The sequence below is a fragment of the Diadema antillarum genome, unplaced genomic scaffold (assembly GCF_040938485.1).
Source record: "Diadema antillarum isolate AM-2024a unplaced genomic scaffold, OU_Dant_1.0 scf00000022, whole genome shotgun sequence".
Taxonomy (NCBI): Eukaryota; Metazoa; Echinodermata; class Echinoidea; order Diadematoida; family Diadematidae; genus Diadema; species Diadema antillarum.
Genome location: NW_027270911.1, coordinates 413,052 through 428,877, shown reverse-complemented (window position 1 = coordinate 428,877; position 15,826 = coordinate 413,052). Strand labels below are relative to the sequence as shown.

The 15,826-nt window shown below is 39.4% G+C and overlaps 1 protein-coding gene across 1 annotated transcript; it reads right to left on the bottom strand.

Moving 5' to 3' along the window:
- Nucleotides 1-396: 396 nt before the first annotated feature.
- LOC139730805 (cytochrome P450 2D28-like) lies at nt 397-7,978 on the bottom strand. The gene is made up of 6 exons (XM_071641677.1): nt 7,630-7,978; nt 4,954-5,262; nt 3,361-3,660; nt 2,247-2,432; nt 1,257-1,463; nt 397-575 (listed from the first exon to the last, which is right to left on the bottom strand). The coding sequence occupies exons 1-6, from the start codon at nt 7,976-7,978 to the stop codon at nt 397-399; spliced, it is 1,530 nt and encodes a 509-aa protein (XP_071497778.1).
- Nucleotides 7,979-15,826: the final 7,848 nt, after the last annotated feature.

Sequence of the window (15,826 nt, the reverse complement as noted above, 5' to 3'; positions counted from 1 at the left end):
TCAGACTCTGGAAATGATAATTACTAAATTGAACATGCCGATCATTGTGACTAATCGTTACAATTCATAATCATGATGCCAACTATGTGGCTACTAAATCGATAGTGGCAATATATACCATCGACAATAAAATCCTAATGATGCAAACGTTATAACACTGTTATCATATAAGTAGTTAATACTACTCATCATATTATGATGATCGCGATAACGATACCATGACGATGATATCGATACTAATCCTTCCAATGTCATCCATCTTGTCTGTAAAGCCACAATCGAATAAAGGTCAGTGCATACCAGCTTTCTTCCAAGACTTATAGATCGTTCTCAATGTTCGTCTGTTGCTATAGTTCTTTGTTTGTTTTGTTGCTTTTTTTTCTTTATCCTTTTTTATTACCGCACTTTTAATAGCACTTTGTATGGTGCCGCGTTCCGGGCGAGACCGCCACAGGATTCGATGCTGAGGGAATCGGGACCGTTGGGGGCTTCCACAGTGAAGCGGTGCAGGATGTGCGTGACGAACATGAAGCGTTCCGTGTGGGCGAGCTTCTCACCAATGCATGCTCTCCTTCCTGGAAAAAAAAAAGATCGAGGATGGGTGAAGTTAATTGGTGGTCCAGGATCCAGGCAAAGAGATAGAAGATACGATGTACGGGGGAACAGGAGGGGAGAGAAAATTGTTTTGGATGAGAGAAAGCAATGAAGAGTAGGAGAAATAGGAAGGAGGGGTTGTATGTCGGAGACAAAGGAATGGAGAGTGAGTGATGTTTAATGTAAAAGCTTGGCGAGAGGAGATCAGGAACGACATACTTAAAAAAATAATGTCAATTCATAATGTTCAATTTCCATCTGCTTGTTCTTGAAGGAGAGATTCGAGTGATTTAGATGCAGATGTCGAATCTCTTTTTTAATTTGAATACTGAAGCGTATCTGTCTCATACTGCGCGTTTATTGAACTCTGTACTCCTTAAAAATTGTAATATGCTCGAAGTAGGAAATACAGAGCTCTAACAAAGGGGGGGGGTTTAACAAGAATATTATCTTTTAACACTTCTCGATTATAATCAGCTCTGGTAAGAGTAACGTCATGTATGTTGCTACACTCTGATTCCAGATTGATTGATCAAAAAATGCTACCTAGGTCAAATAGGGCCTACTTTAGAGAAGAAGTCGATTGACAATATACAGAGGCGGTTCCAGCAGAATTACAAAATGAAAGCTCAATGTTGACATCAGATCTAGACGGCACCTACCTATCCCAAATTGTATGTTAGCTTTTTCCACCAAAGGAGCAATGAGTTCGCCATTTTGGTCCAGAAAACGATCCGGGTTGAACACTTCCGGGTCAGTAAATATTTCGGGGTCGTGGAGAACCGCGTACAGGTTTCCGATGACAACCGTTCCCTTGGGGACGTCGAATCCAAGGATTTTGGTGTCTTCTTTGGCCCCATGGGGCACTCCTGAAACAAAGCAAAGTCGAGGCATTAAACTGGTCAACTTTAATGTTAGCATTCCCGTAACACAACTTGTTACGGAGGCCAACTGTTGATATCCTTAAAGAAAAGGCATAATGTATCCAAGTGACCAGATGTTATGTGACCAGAGCACGACAATTGTTCAAGAACTTTGCGACAGATTCTTAAAACGAACTTATTCATCTCCTATAATGTAGGTTCGGAAAGGAAAGGGAAAACAAATATAGAATCGTAATATTTGGCGTCACACGTCACACATATTTTCATTAAGCATCGCCCTGAAAAATAGCCCGGAGAGATAACTTTGTACTTTGCCGAGAGTGATCATGATAAACAGTCTGTATCGAACGAATCTCGCTACCATTGATAATGGTTAACAACATTACTGATAGGCTTTCTGTCTACCTCCGTGTTACGTGTGTGCCTTCACACAGATTTTTCCCATTTTAGCTGCAGTGGTGGTGAGTAAGGTTTCATGGGCGGCGGTGGAACCGGTCATCAATTGAAGTGTTGAAAAAACAGGGAAATTCTTATGATAATGATATTTATGAGGGTACATGGTCTGATTAACATCGAGTAGCTTTTTTTTTCAGAGGAAGCACTGTTTCTCTAAGAGGGCCCTGCCATTTCTACACTCACATTTTTTGTCATGTGCCTATATTTTGACACCTGTGTCGAGAAGGAAAAGGGGGTTAACATCTAGACGCTCCTGTTCACAGATGCAGAGCCTTAATCCCTATCCACAAGTAGACCGCAGTGTATACATACCGAAGGGCCCCGGGCACGGGTGCCGAAGACTCTCGGCTAGAAGCGCTTGAGTGTAGGGCAAGTTGGGTCTGTCAAGCATGGTTGGCATGCGACCACGCCCAACAACGCGATCCAGCTCCTCGTGCACTTTTCGCTGAACCTCTGTAAATTTCGCGCAGTGAAGGATTGTCCATCTAATTGTAGTGGCTGCAGCGAAGGAAAAAGAGTAAGTGGTTCCTGTCAAACAGGCCGTTGGGGGTAAGTAAGAACTCTTTGTGGTCTTTAGAGTGCAATCTGCGGGAAGGGGACTGCCTTCCGTGGGATGGATTTGTTGGCATCTTCGCCCTACTTTAGTGCAAATTTTCGTCTTCTGTCATGGCGATAGTCAAGAACTGTATATTACAAATGATCTGTTTCGTAAGTTTTGATTTCTTTGAATTATTGAGGCCTCCTTTGGGCTGCGTACGACGTACAAAAGGGAAGTTTCTTTTGCAAGGATTATACACAAGCATCTCTGAAATGCTGTGGCAATTTAAAGTAAGTGGCAAGTCATCGATAATGGTAACAAACAGCCTTGACAGCACCAGTTAATCTCCAGATAAACAAGGGAAAGATTATATTATTGTGAGATGTAAAGGAGGACTGTATACACTTTTGTTGTTTTTCATCTTTTATTCATCTATTTGCTTTAGAGTTGTTGTCTTTTTGTGTGTCATCGTATAGTGTCGGCACCGTTTTATCTCCTTTTGCCAGTAACTGTTATCTCGAAATCATTTTGATATGGTTTCTTTCTTTGCGTATAACGCTGAGATTGGTCAACCCTGCCAGAATAAACACAGCGTCTCACGGTGTGATCGCAGTGCGTTTGACTCCGTGAACACACTGTGTTGAACACTGAACCTTCAGTTTACACAGTGTGTTCACGGAGATGACAATGTGATCACGCTCTGGTACACTGTGGTTCACACTGTTCAATATGTTCCAATCTATCACCATTTTTTACACTATGTTCTTTCAAGTAGAATGTGTGCCCTTCGATCATTAATATGTTTTTTCTGTAATCCCAATACATCCTCTACGACAGTACGAGGGTAATTTTATAGGCAGACGGACAAAATGTCTTTTTTTTCCGTACCAGTGGTGTCTGTTCCTGCTGCAAATATGTCGGCCATGAAATGGATCAGTTGTTCGTCGGTGAAGCCACCCATCGATAGTCCCTCATCGCTCCCTCTCGCCATCGCTTCTTTTCTCTTCTCCATCTCTAATAGGTAGGCGTCGATGAGGTCACGTGGTTCTCTGTCGATGTCGAAAGTAGTCCTGTGCTCCGCGCACTCCTTGGTAAAGAGCCCGCTCTCAAGGCGTTGGGAAGCCTCCCCGAGCTCGCTGTACCCGCTGAAAGGAACGTATTTCATGAAGTCCAAGTAGTTGACTACGCCTTAAAAGAAAGAGAGAAAAAAAAGAAGAAATAATTATGCGAAAAGCGGATTACAATCAGCAACATGATCGACAAGTTTCTACATGTAGGAAACTTTGATTGTTTGCATTGAAAGTTAGCGGGTTAAGAAACAAACGAGGATATACGTACGGTGTATCATAATTTAACACTGTTTGCAGATTAAGAAGGGTATTGAAGGGTATAGTAGACCCTGTTTCTTCCTGATTTTAGTAAGTTTTTCTACAGCTAGAATTTCCATTTTTAGCTTTGCTAGATTGAATGAGTCTACGTGTTTTATCAAACAAGCTACAAGACTGCCAGTGTTTTGTTCAGTGGAATGATATTCTTTACTCACCATGTTATAATAATTATGCACGTTGATATGCAAATCAGCGGATTTAAGACAAGATGATGTTGGATAATAAAAAGACTTTTTGTTTTTATTAGTTGGTTGGTTTTTGTGCTGTTCTTTATCTTTTACATTTTGAACTCGTTATGAACTTGATTCTAGACATGTGCTCGCATACTTGTGTATCTATATGCTATTTTTTCACTCAGTTCTTATTCTCTGGGTTCCTAGTTTTTCCTTTTTCTTTTTCTTTCCTTTTGCTACTTCTTTCCTTTGAACCTTGCTATTTTAGCTTTAATAACAGTTTCGTCATTAGTACTTTGTGTCCTATCACCATTGCATAACAAATTTACATTGGTATTTTTCTCCTGGAACCTGCATTTACAAGCTTTGCTTTTGCGGTTCCATCATATTTCACATGTTATAGAGAATTGTCTTATGTACATGTATGCCGGCACACTTTCTATTCATGACCCGATTTATATCATATTTTGTATCTTGCTTGTTTGTATTCTTTTTGTTTTACTTAGTATTATTATGAATAGATGTCATGTGAAATATGAAAACAAACGTGCTGGAACTGTTCACTGTGTCTCGAGTGTAAGACCAGTGCAGTTTCAGTTATTCAATTCAAATCAATTCAATCTTACAATGAATCATTTTTATTTGCTGATCAGTCCCAAACTTGGGTTTTATCTTCAGTTATTTCTTCAAACGAATGTCAGTGTTTCGTTTGGAGCAGTGTGTGTGTGTGTGTGTGTGTGTGTGTGTTGTTTTCTATTTTGTGGTACTTACAAAACATAATATGACCCTTATCAATCGGTTTTGGACCATACTAGCTATACTGTATATAAAGTATGATACGCCAGGCGTTTGGTTTCTTGCATGTGCACTTGGCCTATAGATAGATTATGGATGGATACTTTTCCTGTTTTTGTTTTTACCTGCCACATCGCTCAGCTGGAAGATTCTGTCAATCATATGGACAAATTCCCTGAACTCCTCGTCTTCGTACGCAAATCGCCTTCCGAACACCATTTTGCAGATGACGTTACAGACCATCATGCTTATGTCGACGGTAGGATCGAAGGGATCCCTCTTCGCCGTCCAGCGGTCCAACATTGTGCCGGCCTCTCTCACAATCTCTTTGCAGAGGAACCCGTCGTGGCGTCCCATACCGCAGTTCCGAAGGGCTCGCAGAGCAAACCGACGTTGCGTTTTCCAGTGGTTGTCAATATAGCAACACGCAACACCTTCGGAAAGACAGGTGGTAATGGAGAAGAACGTTAAAACAAAAACAAAAAAACTTCAAAAAATAGAGAAGGAAAAATAACCAAAGAAACATATGAACAGTTTACAATAAAATTAAAGCATTATTATTGTTTATTCAAATTGATAGAATTTTCCGTCGAGTTGTTCTTATTGCAAGAGTTAGTGATTGACAAATTGCCCCTGCTTGAGTATGTATGCCCATGAGTTCCTTTGTCATGGCTACTACTAAAATATTGCTAAATTCAGTGCATACTTACGTCGATGTAGGGCAATTTGTCAATGAGTTGCAATTATTACTGTTTGTTTGTTTCGTGGGCGCCTTTCAGCTTCCTTCCTGACTTGTGGCTTTCAGGAGTTTGATGAATGTTTCAGGTCACAATTCCACGCACTCGCACACTCAGACACGACTGCTTCCCCACTAAAATTAGCCTAACACTGTTCCCTCTTTCGCTTCCAATTCTGCCCCTGGTTTGATTTGCCCTACACAATATTTGTAAAAGTAAGATGGCAAAAACTGCTCCACTGCAAGTAACATTACTGCTATACCGGTAAACATTTGTAGCTGAGAACTCGGCGATAATTTTTCTTTCTACTGTACTCACACATTTAATTTTGCTATTTCTTCTGGCAGAAGTGTCATTGTTATTATAGTATCAGTCATTGTCATCTTCATTTTGAATTAAAAACAAAAACAAAAACAGCATCCATCATAATCAAGGTGGAAAATACATAATCATTGTTTTATATTTTATTCGAATTTAATTCAATTTTATCAATATCATTTGTTTTTTCCTTGACATTCTATTGATTTCATTCAAATCATACGTGAATCAACCCATTCTGGGTGTAACAGGTACAAAAACAATACAAATACAATTCAAAGCAGAAACAAATCCATTTTTCAATTAATACTGCGAAAATCTCTCTTCAACATAAATAACTCGATTATGAATCAATCCCACTGATAGCTCTTCACGAGAAAATATTCACATATGTCAGACATATTCACATATTATTCACAAAGAAACAAATACACACACACACACACACACACACACACACACACATGAAATGGTAGCAGCTAGTATTTCCCTCAATGCTGCTGCTTGACCGTGATATACACTCGTGCTCGAATACATAAGAAAGAAATTATACAGATTCATACAAAGAAAGCATAAAAAGAATGAGTTAAAAGCCCTTTAACCCCGTTTACAAAAGAATCTTACAATACTATAGGAGATGATTTCTTCTGAACAAAGCCGTTGATGCTAATTGATCGCACAAGATGAACACTTGCAAAGTAAACAATAGTAAACATTAATACACAAAGACGGAGAATGTTTTGAAATTCGTACATCATTTGATATCATTCATCAAACGAAATCTGTAATTTAGACATATCGCCCATCCTATCCCCACGTCTCCATCTAGTCTATATGTGTGCAAAAACAAACTGCGATAATCGCATGGGCGTTTGCTGTTTTAACCGATCAAAGTCATAATAAAATGAGAATGATTCAACGATACCAATAACAATGATGACGACTGTCACAAACGTCACCATCTAAATTTGACAAGCAGGGCAACGTAGGCCGTACTCCATTGTCAGCGTTGGGTTAAAGGAAACTGACATTTTTCTTAAGGCATGTCCCAGGCTAAATTATCAAGATCTTAACCAATTTCTCATCTTCACTCCCATTTCTGCCGACGTCGCTCAATACAGTGGAAGACGTTGATAGGTCGTGTAAATATTATTTCCCTCTATGAATGTTGCTATTCGACGTAAGTTCACAAGTACCTGCAGACTCTTTTCACACATTAGACATTATATGGTCTTCTTTCGTCATTCACTTGGCGCCTTTAACCTATTTTGTCTTCAAGTTCCCGTTCTTCCCAATGATGATTTTCTAGCTACTGGTCCAAGAATCAAACTGTCTGTCAATATCGTGCTACAAGGAGCTCAACGTAAGACCCTATTTTTCTCTTCCCCCGTAAACCTACATAGCTTCCTTTCCTGCTTTTAGTTTGCTTCCTATTTTTCTTTCCCGCTTCACAATTCCCGCTCCTGTTCTACGAAACGACATAAATCTCACTACGCAGCTGAAACTAAGGCACCTAAACCCATTCACAATACAGTGGACTCCCGCTATATTAACGAAATCCTCGGGACCGGCAGTTTTCTTTCGTTATGATAAGAATCGAAATTTCGTTATAACCGAACAAATAAACAATAGGAACCATAGAGCTGATAATGTTTGGGTCCGAATTTTTACTTCACTGTAACCGGAATTTCGTTATAATCGTGTTCGTTGATAATGCACTGTATTCTAATCCCGATTAATGTTTACCGTTCCCGCTGCTATAGAGTTCGAAGACGGAGATCCGTGGTCGATCGCTGAGGCTGTCATCACTCCTCGAGAACGCCTCCTTCATCGTCTCGTAGTCGTTGAGGAAGACGGCCCGGTGGTTGCCCAGGTTCCCGCTGAACACCTTTCCGTATCGCTTCGACATCATCTCGATACTCTTCGCTGGATTCTTGGGGTCGAGATAGGGCAGCATCCCGAGAACCGGAACACCCAGCGGTCCGGGAGGTAGGCGATACCGCCACCAGCTCGCCTGATGAACGTACCATATCACGGCGATGATAATCGCAGCGAAGATCAGAAAAACTGTGTACGAGTCTTTATCGGAAATCATGTTTCCGCGTCCAGGAACCTCTCACAAGAAAGCCAAAACTGTCGCAGTTAACCGTCGATCGAGAAGTGACTTCGAACAAAATGTTCAAAACTCTATCGTGTCGGCAGAGCAATGGTATGATTGCTCACTAAACTGCGAAGAAGGTATAATGGCATTTCTATTGGAATGGCGGTCGTCGTGTTATGCAATAGGAAATCCGAGGCTTACGGTTTTTGTCATCACTGGTGTATAGAGAATTTGTGGTGGTAAAGGAGGGTCAACAATCTTCTTTTGTCAAACAAAATCTATTTACGGGCCAACATCTCGTGTGGCTCAGATTGGCAGTGATAATGGTTGGGCTATAAATGGTTCTTGATCCTGATAAAGTAAGGTTAAACAAGCACGGCTATTATCATCAATCCATGATGCTGTCCCTTGTCGTCGTGCATCTTTCCACTACCAATCACCATGGGGTATAATAGGCATTCCATTTTTGTCTCTTTACGTATAGCATCGAGGGCAATGTCCCTAAGGTAATCGGTAATTATCATCCTGTCATACTTAGAGCGCGACTTTATAAGATCTCTTTTGGTAAGTTGGCATCCCATCTTTTTTTTTCTTTCTTTCTTTTTTTTTTGGGGGGGGGGGGGCAAAAGGAGAAAAAAGAGGATAAATACCTCCATGTATGTGAGTGCAAAAGGATACACTGGCTGATAGTCTTCGCATGTAACAAGGTACCTAAACGTAGATAAACAAGAAATTGTTGATTGCAATCGAAACACTGTTAAGAAGACTGAAATCATGGAAATAGAATGGGTTCCTCGTGTATCTACTTTCATAGAATTGAAAATGTGTAAACTTAATAGTGTGAAGGGCTCATTTTAACACAAATTTCTTTCGGTAACTCTATGAGTCTTTGGCCTGCTACACAATGCGTATTAATTGAACTATGTTCACTTACAACAGAAAACAAATTCGTGTTTTAAAACATGTTCGATACAGTTTAATCAACAAAAGATTATCTTGCAGACAGGATACAAGTTGACGAAATTTATGATTATTACCTTACATGAAATATTACTTGATCTGCAATTGCATTGATTGAATTTAATAGTATACTTATTACAACGCACAAAAGAAATAAAGTTCATGAGCATGTGCAATTTTGCCCAATAAACAGATGACATTTATGTGGAAATAGCATACGTCACCAACTTAGTAGATCTCTATACCTCCACGTGAAATATCATTACACACACACACACAGACACACATACACACACACACACACACACACATATATATATATATATATATATATATATATATATATATATAGTGCGATGATGCTGATTCTCGTACCGCACGCCTCTGTCATCTTGGGAAGAATTATAGTCGAGACAATGTAATGATGATAAAAGATGTTGCAGGAAGCCGGCTGTTTGAAGCATTCGACCTTCGGTCTTCTTCAGCTTTATTGTCTGTTTATGAAATGAAATAGATGTTTTGAGCATGACAGATCATATTATGGATACATGTATATATATATATATGAAGCGTTTGTTCGCAAAAACCGATAAGTCTATACTTGAAGATTTTGAAGTACGGTCTCTGTCATAAAGTACAAAATAATACCTTTTAAATAATAATATTGGTCACTACATATAAGGGTACATTTTTGAAGTTATGGTCAAAAGAAGCAAAAATTTTCTTATTATTCTCTTTATTTTTCTTGAACTTTAATCGCAAATATCCCCATTGGGCAAATATGGACTTATCGGTTTTTGCGAACAAACTCTTCATATATATATATATATATATATATATATATATATATATGCATATATACATATATATATATTATGTATATATTGTGCAGGTCGATGGAAACTTTTTGATGAGATGACATCGTCACCTGATCAATCTTGCATAATAACAGCAATAATCGCAAAATATGACCAGTTGTTCCATTCGGCAATAAATAGATTCGATAAATGCACAAGGTTGTGATAAGTCTAAATTTCTGCAACATTATGATTTTTAGGACGATTCTAGCAAAACGTCTGCCATTGTCTGTGACATATATTTTTCTACTGACAAATGAGCAACTTGTTAAGTTGTCTAACTATATTATTAGTGTATCTAAGATCCCGGTTAAGGCAATATAGATAATTCATGTCCAGCCCCCTCCCTTAGAATCTCTCCGATAAACTTATACCAAGGACACGGCCTTAAAAACCATTAATCTGTAACTACAACATACTGGCCTGGCATTAGATAGCATGACTTATCTCTTATAATTTGCGTACATTATGTGTGGCAAGACAGTTAATGTTCCGATGAGCAGCCCCCAACGAAAAGAAGTAAACAAAATAAAACAAAACTAAACACAACTGTACACGCCCTCTTGCTTAGTCTAAACGTTTCTGTAAAAATTAATTGAATTGAATTGAATGTTTTATTGTCCACAATGCGAATGTGGAAATGTGCCTTTCACCAGCGTAACATTCAAGAGATACACACAATTAGCCATTGTTCAAAGAACAGCACAGATGTGACAAATTACAAATAACATCAAACAAAAATATTTTGCAATGATTGTTGCAGAAAACTAAAATATTAATAATCGTAGTATTCATAATACATCTTACATATATCTCATTTAATCTAATGATTTCAATAAATCCCATAATCGTAATAATTATCATCATTAAGAATTCAGCATTCACACAAGTCTTCCTCTTCTTATCAACATCTTCATCTTCTGCATTGGGAGCCCTCCTATGTACTGTGTATTTGTATATATATATATATATATATATATATATGTATATATATATTGTACAATATATTGATAATAATGATATTATTATTATTATTATCATCATTATTATAGTTGTTATTATTATCATCATTCACACTCAAAAAGGAAGGACTAAGGGGAAAACCGTAGATGATTCTGGAATAATCACGCCTATTCTACTTCGCACGTATATGGGACATTGAACTCAATGATTTGTCATTTTCAATATAAGATCTCTTCCCAACCTGTTGCCAATTTTGACAAACACTTCTAACATGGAAAATTCCTAAGAGTCTGATGTAGGCTGTGAGCAAGACGTAAGTCAAACATGGGGGCTTGGATCAATAGCAGAAAAAAAAATAAGAAGAAAACCAATCCTGAGATTTATCAGTTTGTCTTTAAGATTAATTCCTAAAATAGCTTCATGATTCCAACGTTACCTTACGCATACTACAAAGACAGGTCAGGGTAAACAAGCCGTGGAAAAAATATAAATATATCGCCCACTCCATCTCAGTGACAACTGGACGGCAGCAAAACTTTTATCTCTCCCTGAAGAAACAAAAACAAAAACAAAACACTAACACTAACACTGTCTTAATATCTGGATCGTTTCGTTGACTGCGTGGACACAATTAAGTACTTGACTGTCGAATTGATTCGGATTATATTTCCTTTTGCCTACACTTTTTTATTTTCTATCCCACATTTCAATAGCTTGCTTTGCTGTTCATTCATACTCTGAATTCAAGCACTCAGAGAAAAAAAAAGTCTACAAAATGGTATACTAGTATTATATATATCGTGTACAATGTATGGTAAACAAATTATACATACCAATTACATAAGGGCTATCCCTTTGTCACTGGTTTTGTGTGGTACCCGGTAAGAATGTTGGTGGTAGCAATGCCATGCGGGTAAAATATTAGCAGTACAAAATGTAAGAGGTACAGGATGTGAAGGGTAAAAATGTCAGAGGAAAAAGCTCTCGGAGATTAAATATCAAGGGTGAAAATGTCAGGGGTAAAGACGTCAGGGGTAAAAATAATATGCCTATTTCAGCAAAGCGTATTATAATCATGCTTGGGATTCGAATCATATCCAAGAATTCTATATGCACAGCACGTTTTGATGAGCAGTAGTCGGCTACCTTCGGCGCTTTCTCTCCGAGGAAGGCTGGTAGCCTTTACAAGGTTGTATTAAAGAAACGCCCCAACTTAAACTAGTAAGCACATTCGGATGACGGATTCAGCATAAAATATCATCTTAACAATAATTATTTACACTCACCGACATTAGTTATGAAAGTGGCTGACAAACCTCGATCTCCAATGCCTGGCACTCTCTTGAAAAGATTTTTTTTTTTAATGTGGTTACCATAGCGACCGTGGCGACCTTATGTTCCTTTAAATACAACCATGGAAATACTACACATGGACATTCATCATTTCGTTAAAGCCTCGGTTACATCGGAACCCATTCAGCTGCGAATCCATCCGAATACACATATTCGGGTGGATTCGGGAGCATTCTGTTCTCCTTCCCCGAATGGGCGAAAATTCGGGAGGGATTCTGGAACATTCGTGGAGGGATTCGGCTCGTTTTGAAATGTTCAAAACCAGCCGACCACCTTCCAAAACACTCCCGAATGTGGCCCCGACAAATCATTCGGGCCACATTCGGGATGTATTCGGATGGAATTCGGTTGAATTCGGAGAGGCATTCGGGGCATTCTGGGCAGATTCGGGCCTATTCGTGTCATTAGGGGAGTATCAGCTAACAAAATAGACCCGAACATCACGAATAGAGCTGAATCTGCCAACAATGCCCCGAATGCCTCCCCGAGTCCATCCGAATCGTTGCCCGAATACAGGACAGAATACAGGCGAGTGAGCCGAATAGGTCAGAATATGGCCGAATAGCAGCCGAAAAGGTCGAATGAGCGGCCAGAATGACCCGAATAGCCTCGCGAATAATATAAGTAGCCAGATTGGCTATACGCGTGCAGGGAGGCGCATATTCGTCCCGATTCGGGTCGACATTCGGCTCTATTCGGCTGTGATTGGGGCATTCGGGCCACATTCGGCTCGATTCTGGCCACATTTGGCTCGCGTCTGGCCACTATTTGGGTTGGCATTCGGCTTTATTCGGGATGCCCAAAATTGATTCGGGTCGATTCTTGGCGATTCTGCTCTGATTCGGGACCTATTAGGAACCTATTCGCCTCTGATTCGGAGAGCTCCCCGAATCAGAGACGAATAGGTTCCGAATCAATCCAATTCAGGCCGTATTCGGGCAGATCGGTCCAACATTATTCGGGAGAATTCGATCCTGGTGTAACTCTGGCTTTAGCGAAATGCACTTTCTTTTAAACAGAAAGCTAACTTTTTAGCCAATTGATTACGATTCGTAATCTCATTTTCCATTTTTTCCGGACATATTTTCCCGAGTGAAAAAAAATAAAACACAGTAAGGGAAGCGGATATGTATGTCTCACCAATAGGAAAGGTCGTATGTGCGAGCGACAGCGAGCGAGTCTGTAATTGCCAAGCAAATGACACGAAATTAGTCATGTTCTGACGCTTGCTGTTTCTCATCATTGGCGTTTATTCATAGACGTTTCATCCTGAAAAGGCGCATCAGAAATAAAACCAGAATTAGGGAAACAGTTCCTTTGTCAGTGCACCCCCGCCTAGATCCGCCAATGTTGAGATGCGGAAAGTCAGGTGGCGGCGGATCCCGTACTTCAAAGTAGTTGGATTGGTTAAAAGTCGTAAGTGAATCTTAAGTAGGTCCATGGGATAACCACTTCAGTGCACTGAGTATCAAAATAGTGACCTTCAGCGGTGAGCTTTGACGTGTCGTCTAACCGTTACCCCGCCCATGGACCCATGGACCTATTATACACACGAACTAATAACGAAGGTCTTTCTTTGATCCCATCATCTCCGCCGTCACCTGACTATTCCAGACGATTTTCATAATGTCACATCTACAGTACACAAATCGACAGCTCCATGTATAGATTTATGGAATTTATTGTCGTCCTTGAGCAGAGAAACCGACACGCTGAAAAATCTTAACACTTAACAATAATGATGACATAGGAGGCCCAATTAATCCATGTTCAGAAATGTAGCCGTGTAATTCCATAACAATACCGCTAGATTAACAAGTTCACCTGCGTAGAATCTATGCATGCCTTCTTTTTTTTTGTTCTGCTTCCTTGAGCCCCAACTCATGCCTTCTAAGGGTGAGGCTGCAATGTCATCATCCTTGTTCATTGCAATTTGTTAATATTTTTGAAAACATTCTTATTCCTCATCCCGATCACTATAAATTCTGAAACACTCTACTCAGTATAACTAATTTATAGTTGTTCAAATGTAAAAGTCTGAAAATCATCCGGAGGTTTCCTTTAATGAGTTTGGGCAATGACGATTGCATGCGTAATCGTGCATCGTCACACATGTGAACCGATTCCCTCATTTCGGTCTTTCATTTATAGCCTTTTCAGACTCAACTGTCCGTAAACTAAAGAGATGGTATAGTTTTTATTTGGTTGAGACGGGGGATTAAGATTTAAACATTTTAGGGGATAATTGGAAAGCACTCATGAAATATTACAGAGCACACAATTCCAAGAGCTATTTAAAGTTTATTTGACGAAAATCGGTTTTGAAATGGCTGAGATATCCTTTAAAACAAGGAAAAGTAGAAATTACGCGGTGCGTAACATATGTCCCCGCCGGAAGTAGCATTTTGTAACAAAATGTGCAATATAGGTAAAAAATCAAGGTCAAAGGTCAAAGAAGTCAAAGGTCAAAATTCTGTGTAGAAGTTTTGAAGCCCTCACCTAGTGCCATCACATAAAGCAAATGGAATCTAAATTGGGTTAGAAATGGCGAAGGAGTAGCATTTTGTAGCCAATGTACAATATAGGTCAAAAATCAAGGTCAAAGGTCAAAGAAGACAAAGGTCAAAATTCTGTGTACAAGTTTTGAAGCCCTCACCTAGTGCTATCACATAAAGCAAACGGAATCGAAATCGGGTTAGAAATGGCGAAGGAGTAGCATTCTGTAGCAAAATGCACAATAAAGGTCAAAAATCAAGGTCAAAGGTCAAAGAAGTCAAAGGTCAAAATTCTGTGTAGAAGTTTTGAAGCCCTCAACTAGTGCCATCATATAAAGCAAACGGAATCGAAATCGGGTTAAAAATGGCGAAGGAGTAGCATTTCGTAGCAAAATGTACAATATAGGTCAAAAATCAAGGTCAAAGGTCAAAGAAGTCAAAGGTCAAAATTCTGTGTAGAAGTTTTGAAGCCCTCACCTAGTGCCATCACATAAAGCAAACGGAATCTAAATCGGGTTAGAAATGGCGAAGGAGTAGCATTTCGTAGCAAAATGTACAATATAGGTCAAAAAATCAAGGTCAAAGGTCAAAGAAGTCAAAGGTCAAAATTCTGTGTAGAAGTTTTGAAGCCCTCACCTAGTGCCATCACATAAAGCAAACGGAATCGAAATCGGGTTAGAAATGGCGAAGGAGTAGCATTTTGTAGCAAAATGTACAATACAGGTCAAAAATCAAGGTCAAAGGTCAAAGAAGTCAAAGGTCAAAATTCTGTGTAAAAGTTTTGAAGCCCTCACCTAGTGCCATCACATAAAGCAAACGGAATCGAAATCGGGTTAGAAATGGCGAAGGAGTAGCATTTTGTAGCAAAATGTACAATATAGGTCAAAGGTCAAGGTCAAAGGTCACGACTGAAATTCTGTGTAGAAGTTTCAAAGCTCCCATGTAGTGCTATCATATAAAGCAAACAGAATCAAAATTGGCTAATAAATGACAGAGAAGTAGCAAATTGAAGATTTTGATCACACACGGACGCACACACGGACACACGGACACACGGACACACGGACGGACGGACGGACAGACGGACGGACGGACACACGGACACACACACGTACGGAGCCCGTTTCATAGTCCCCTGCTCGAACTCGTTCGGCGGGGACAAAAAAAAGTAAAATAAAATGGTCCGAATAAAAGGTGGGTCAAACCTTTTATTA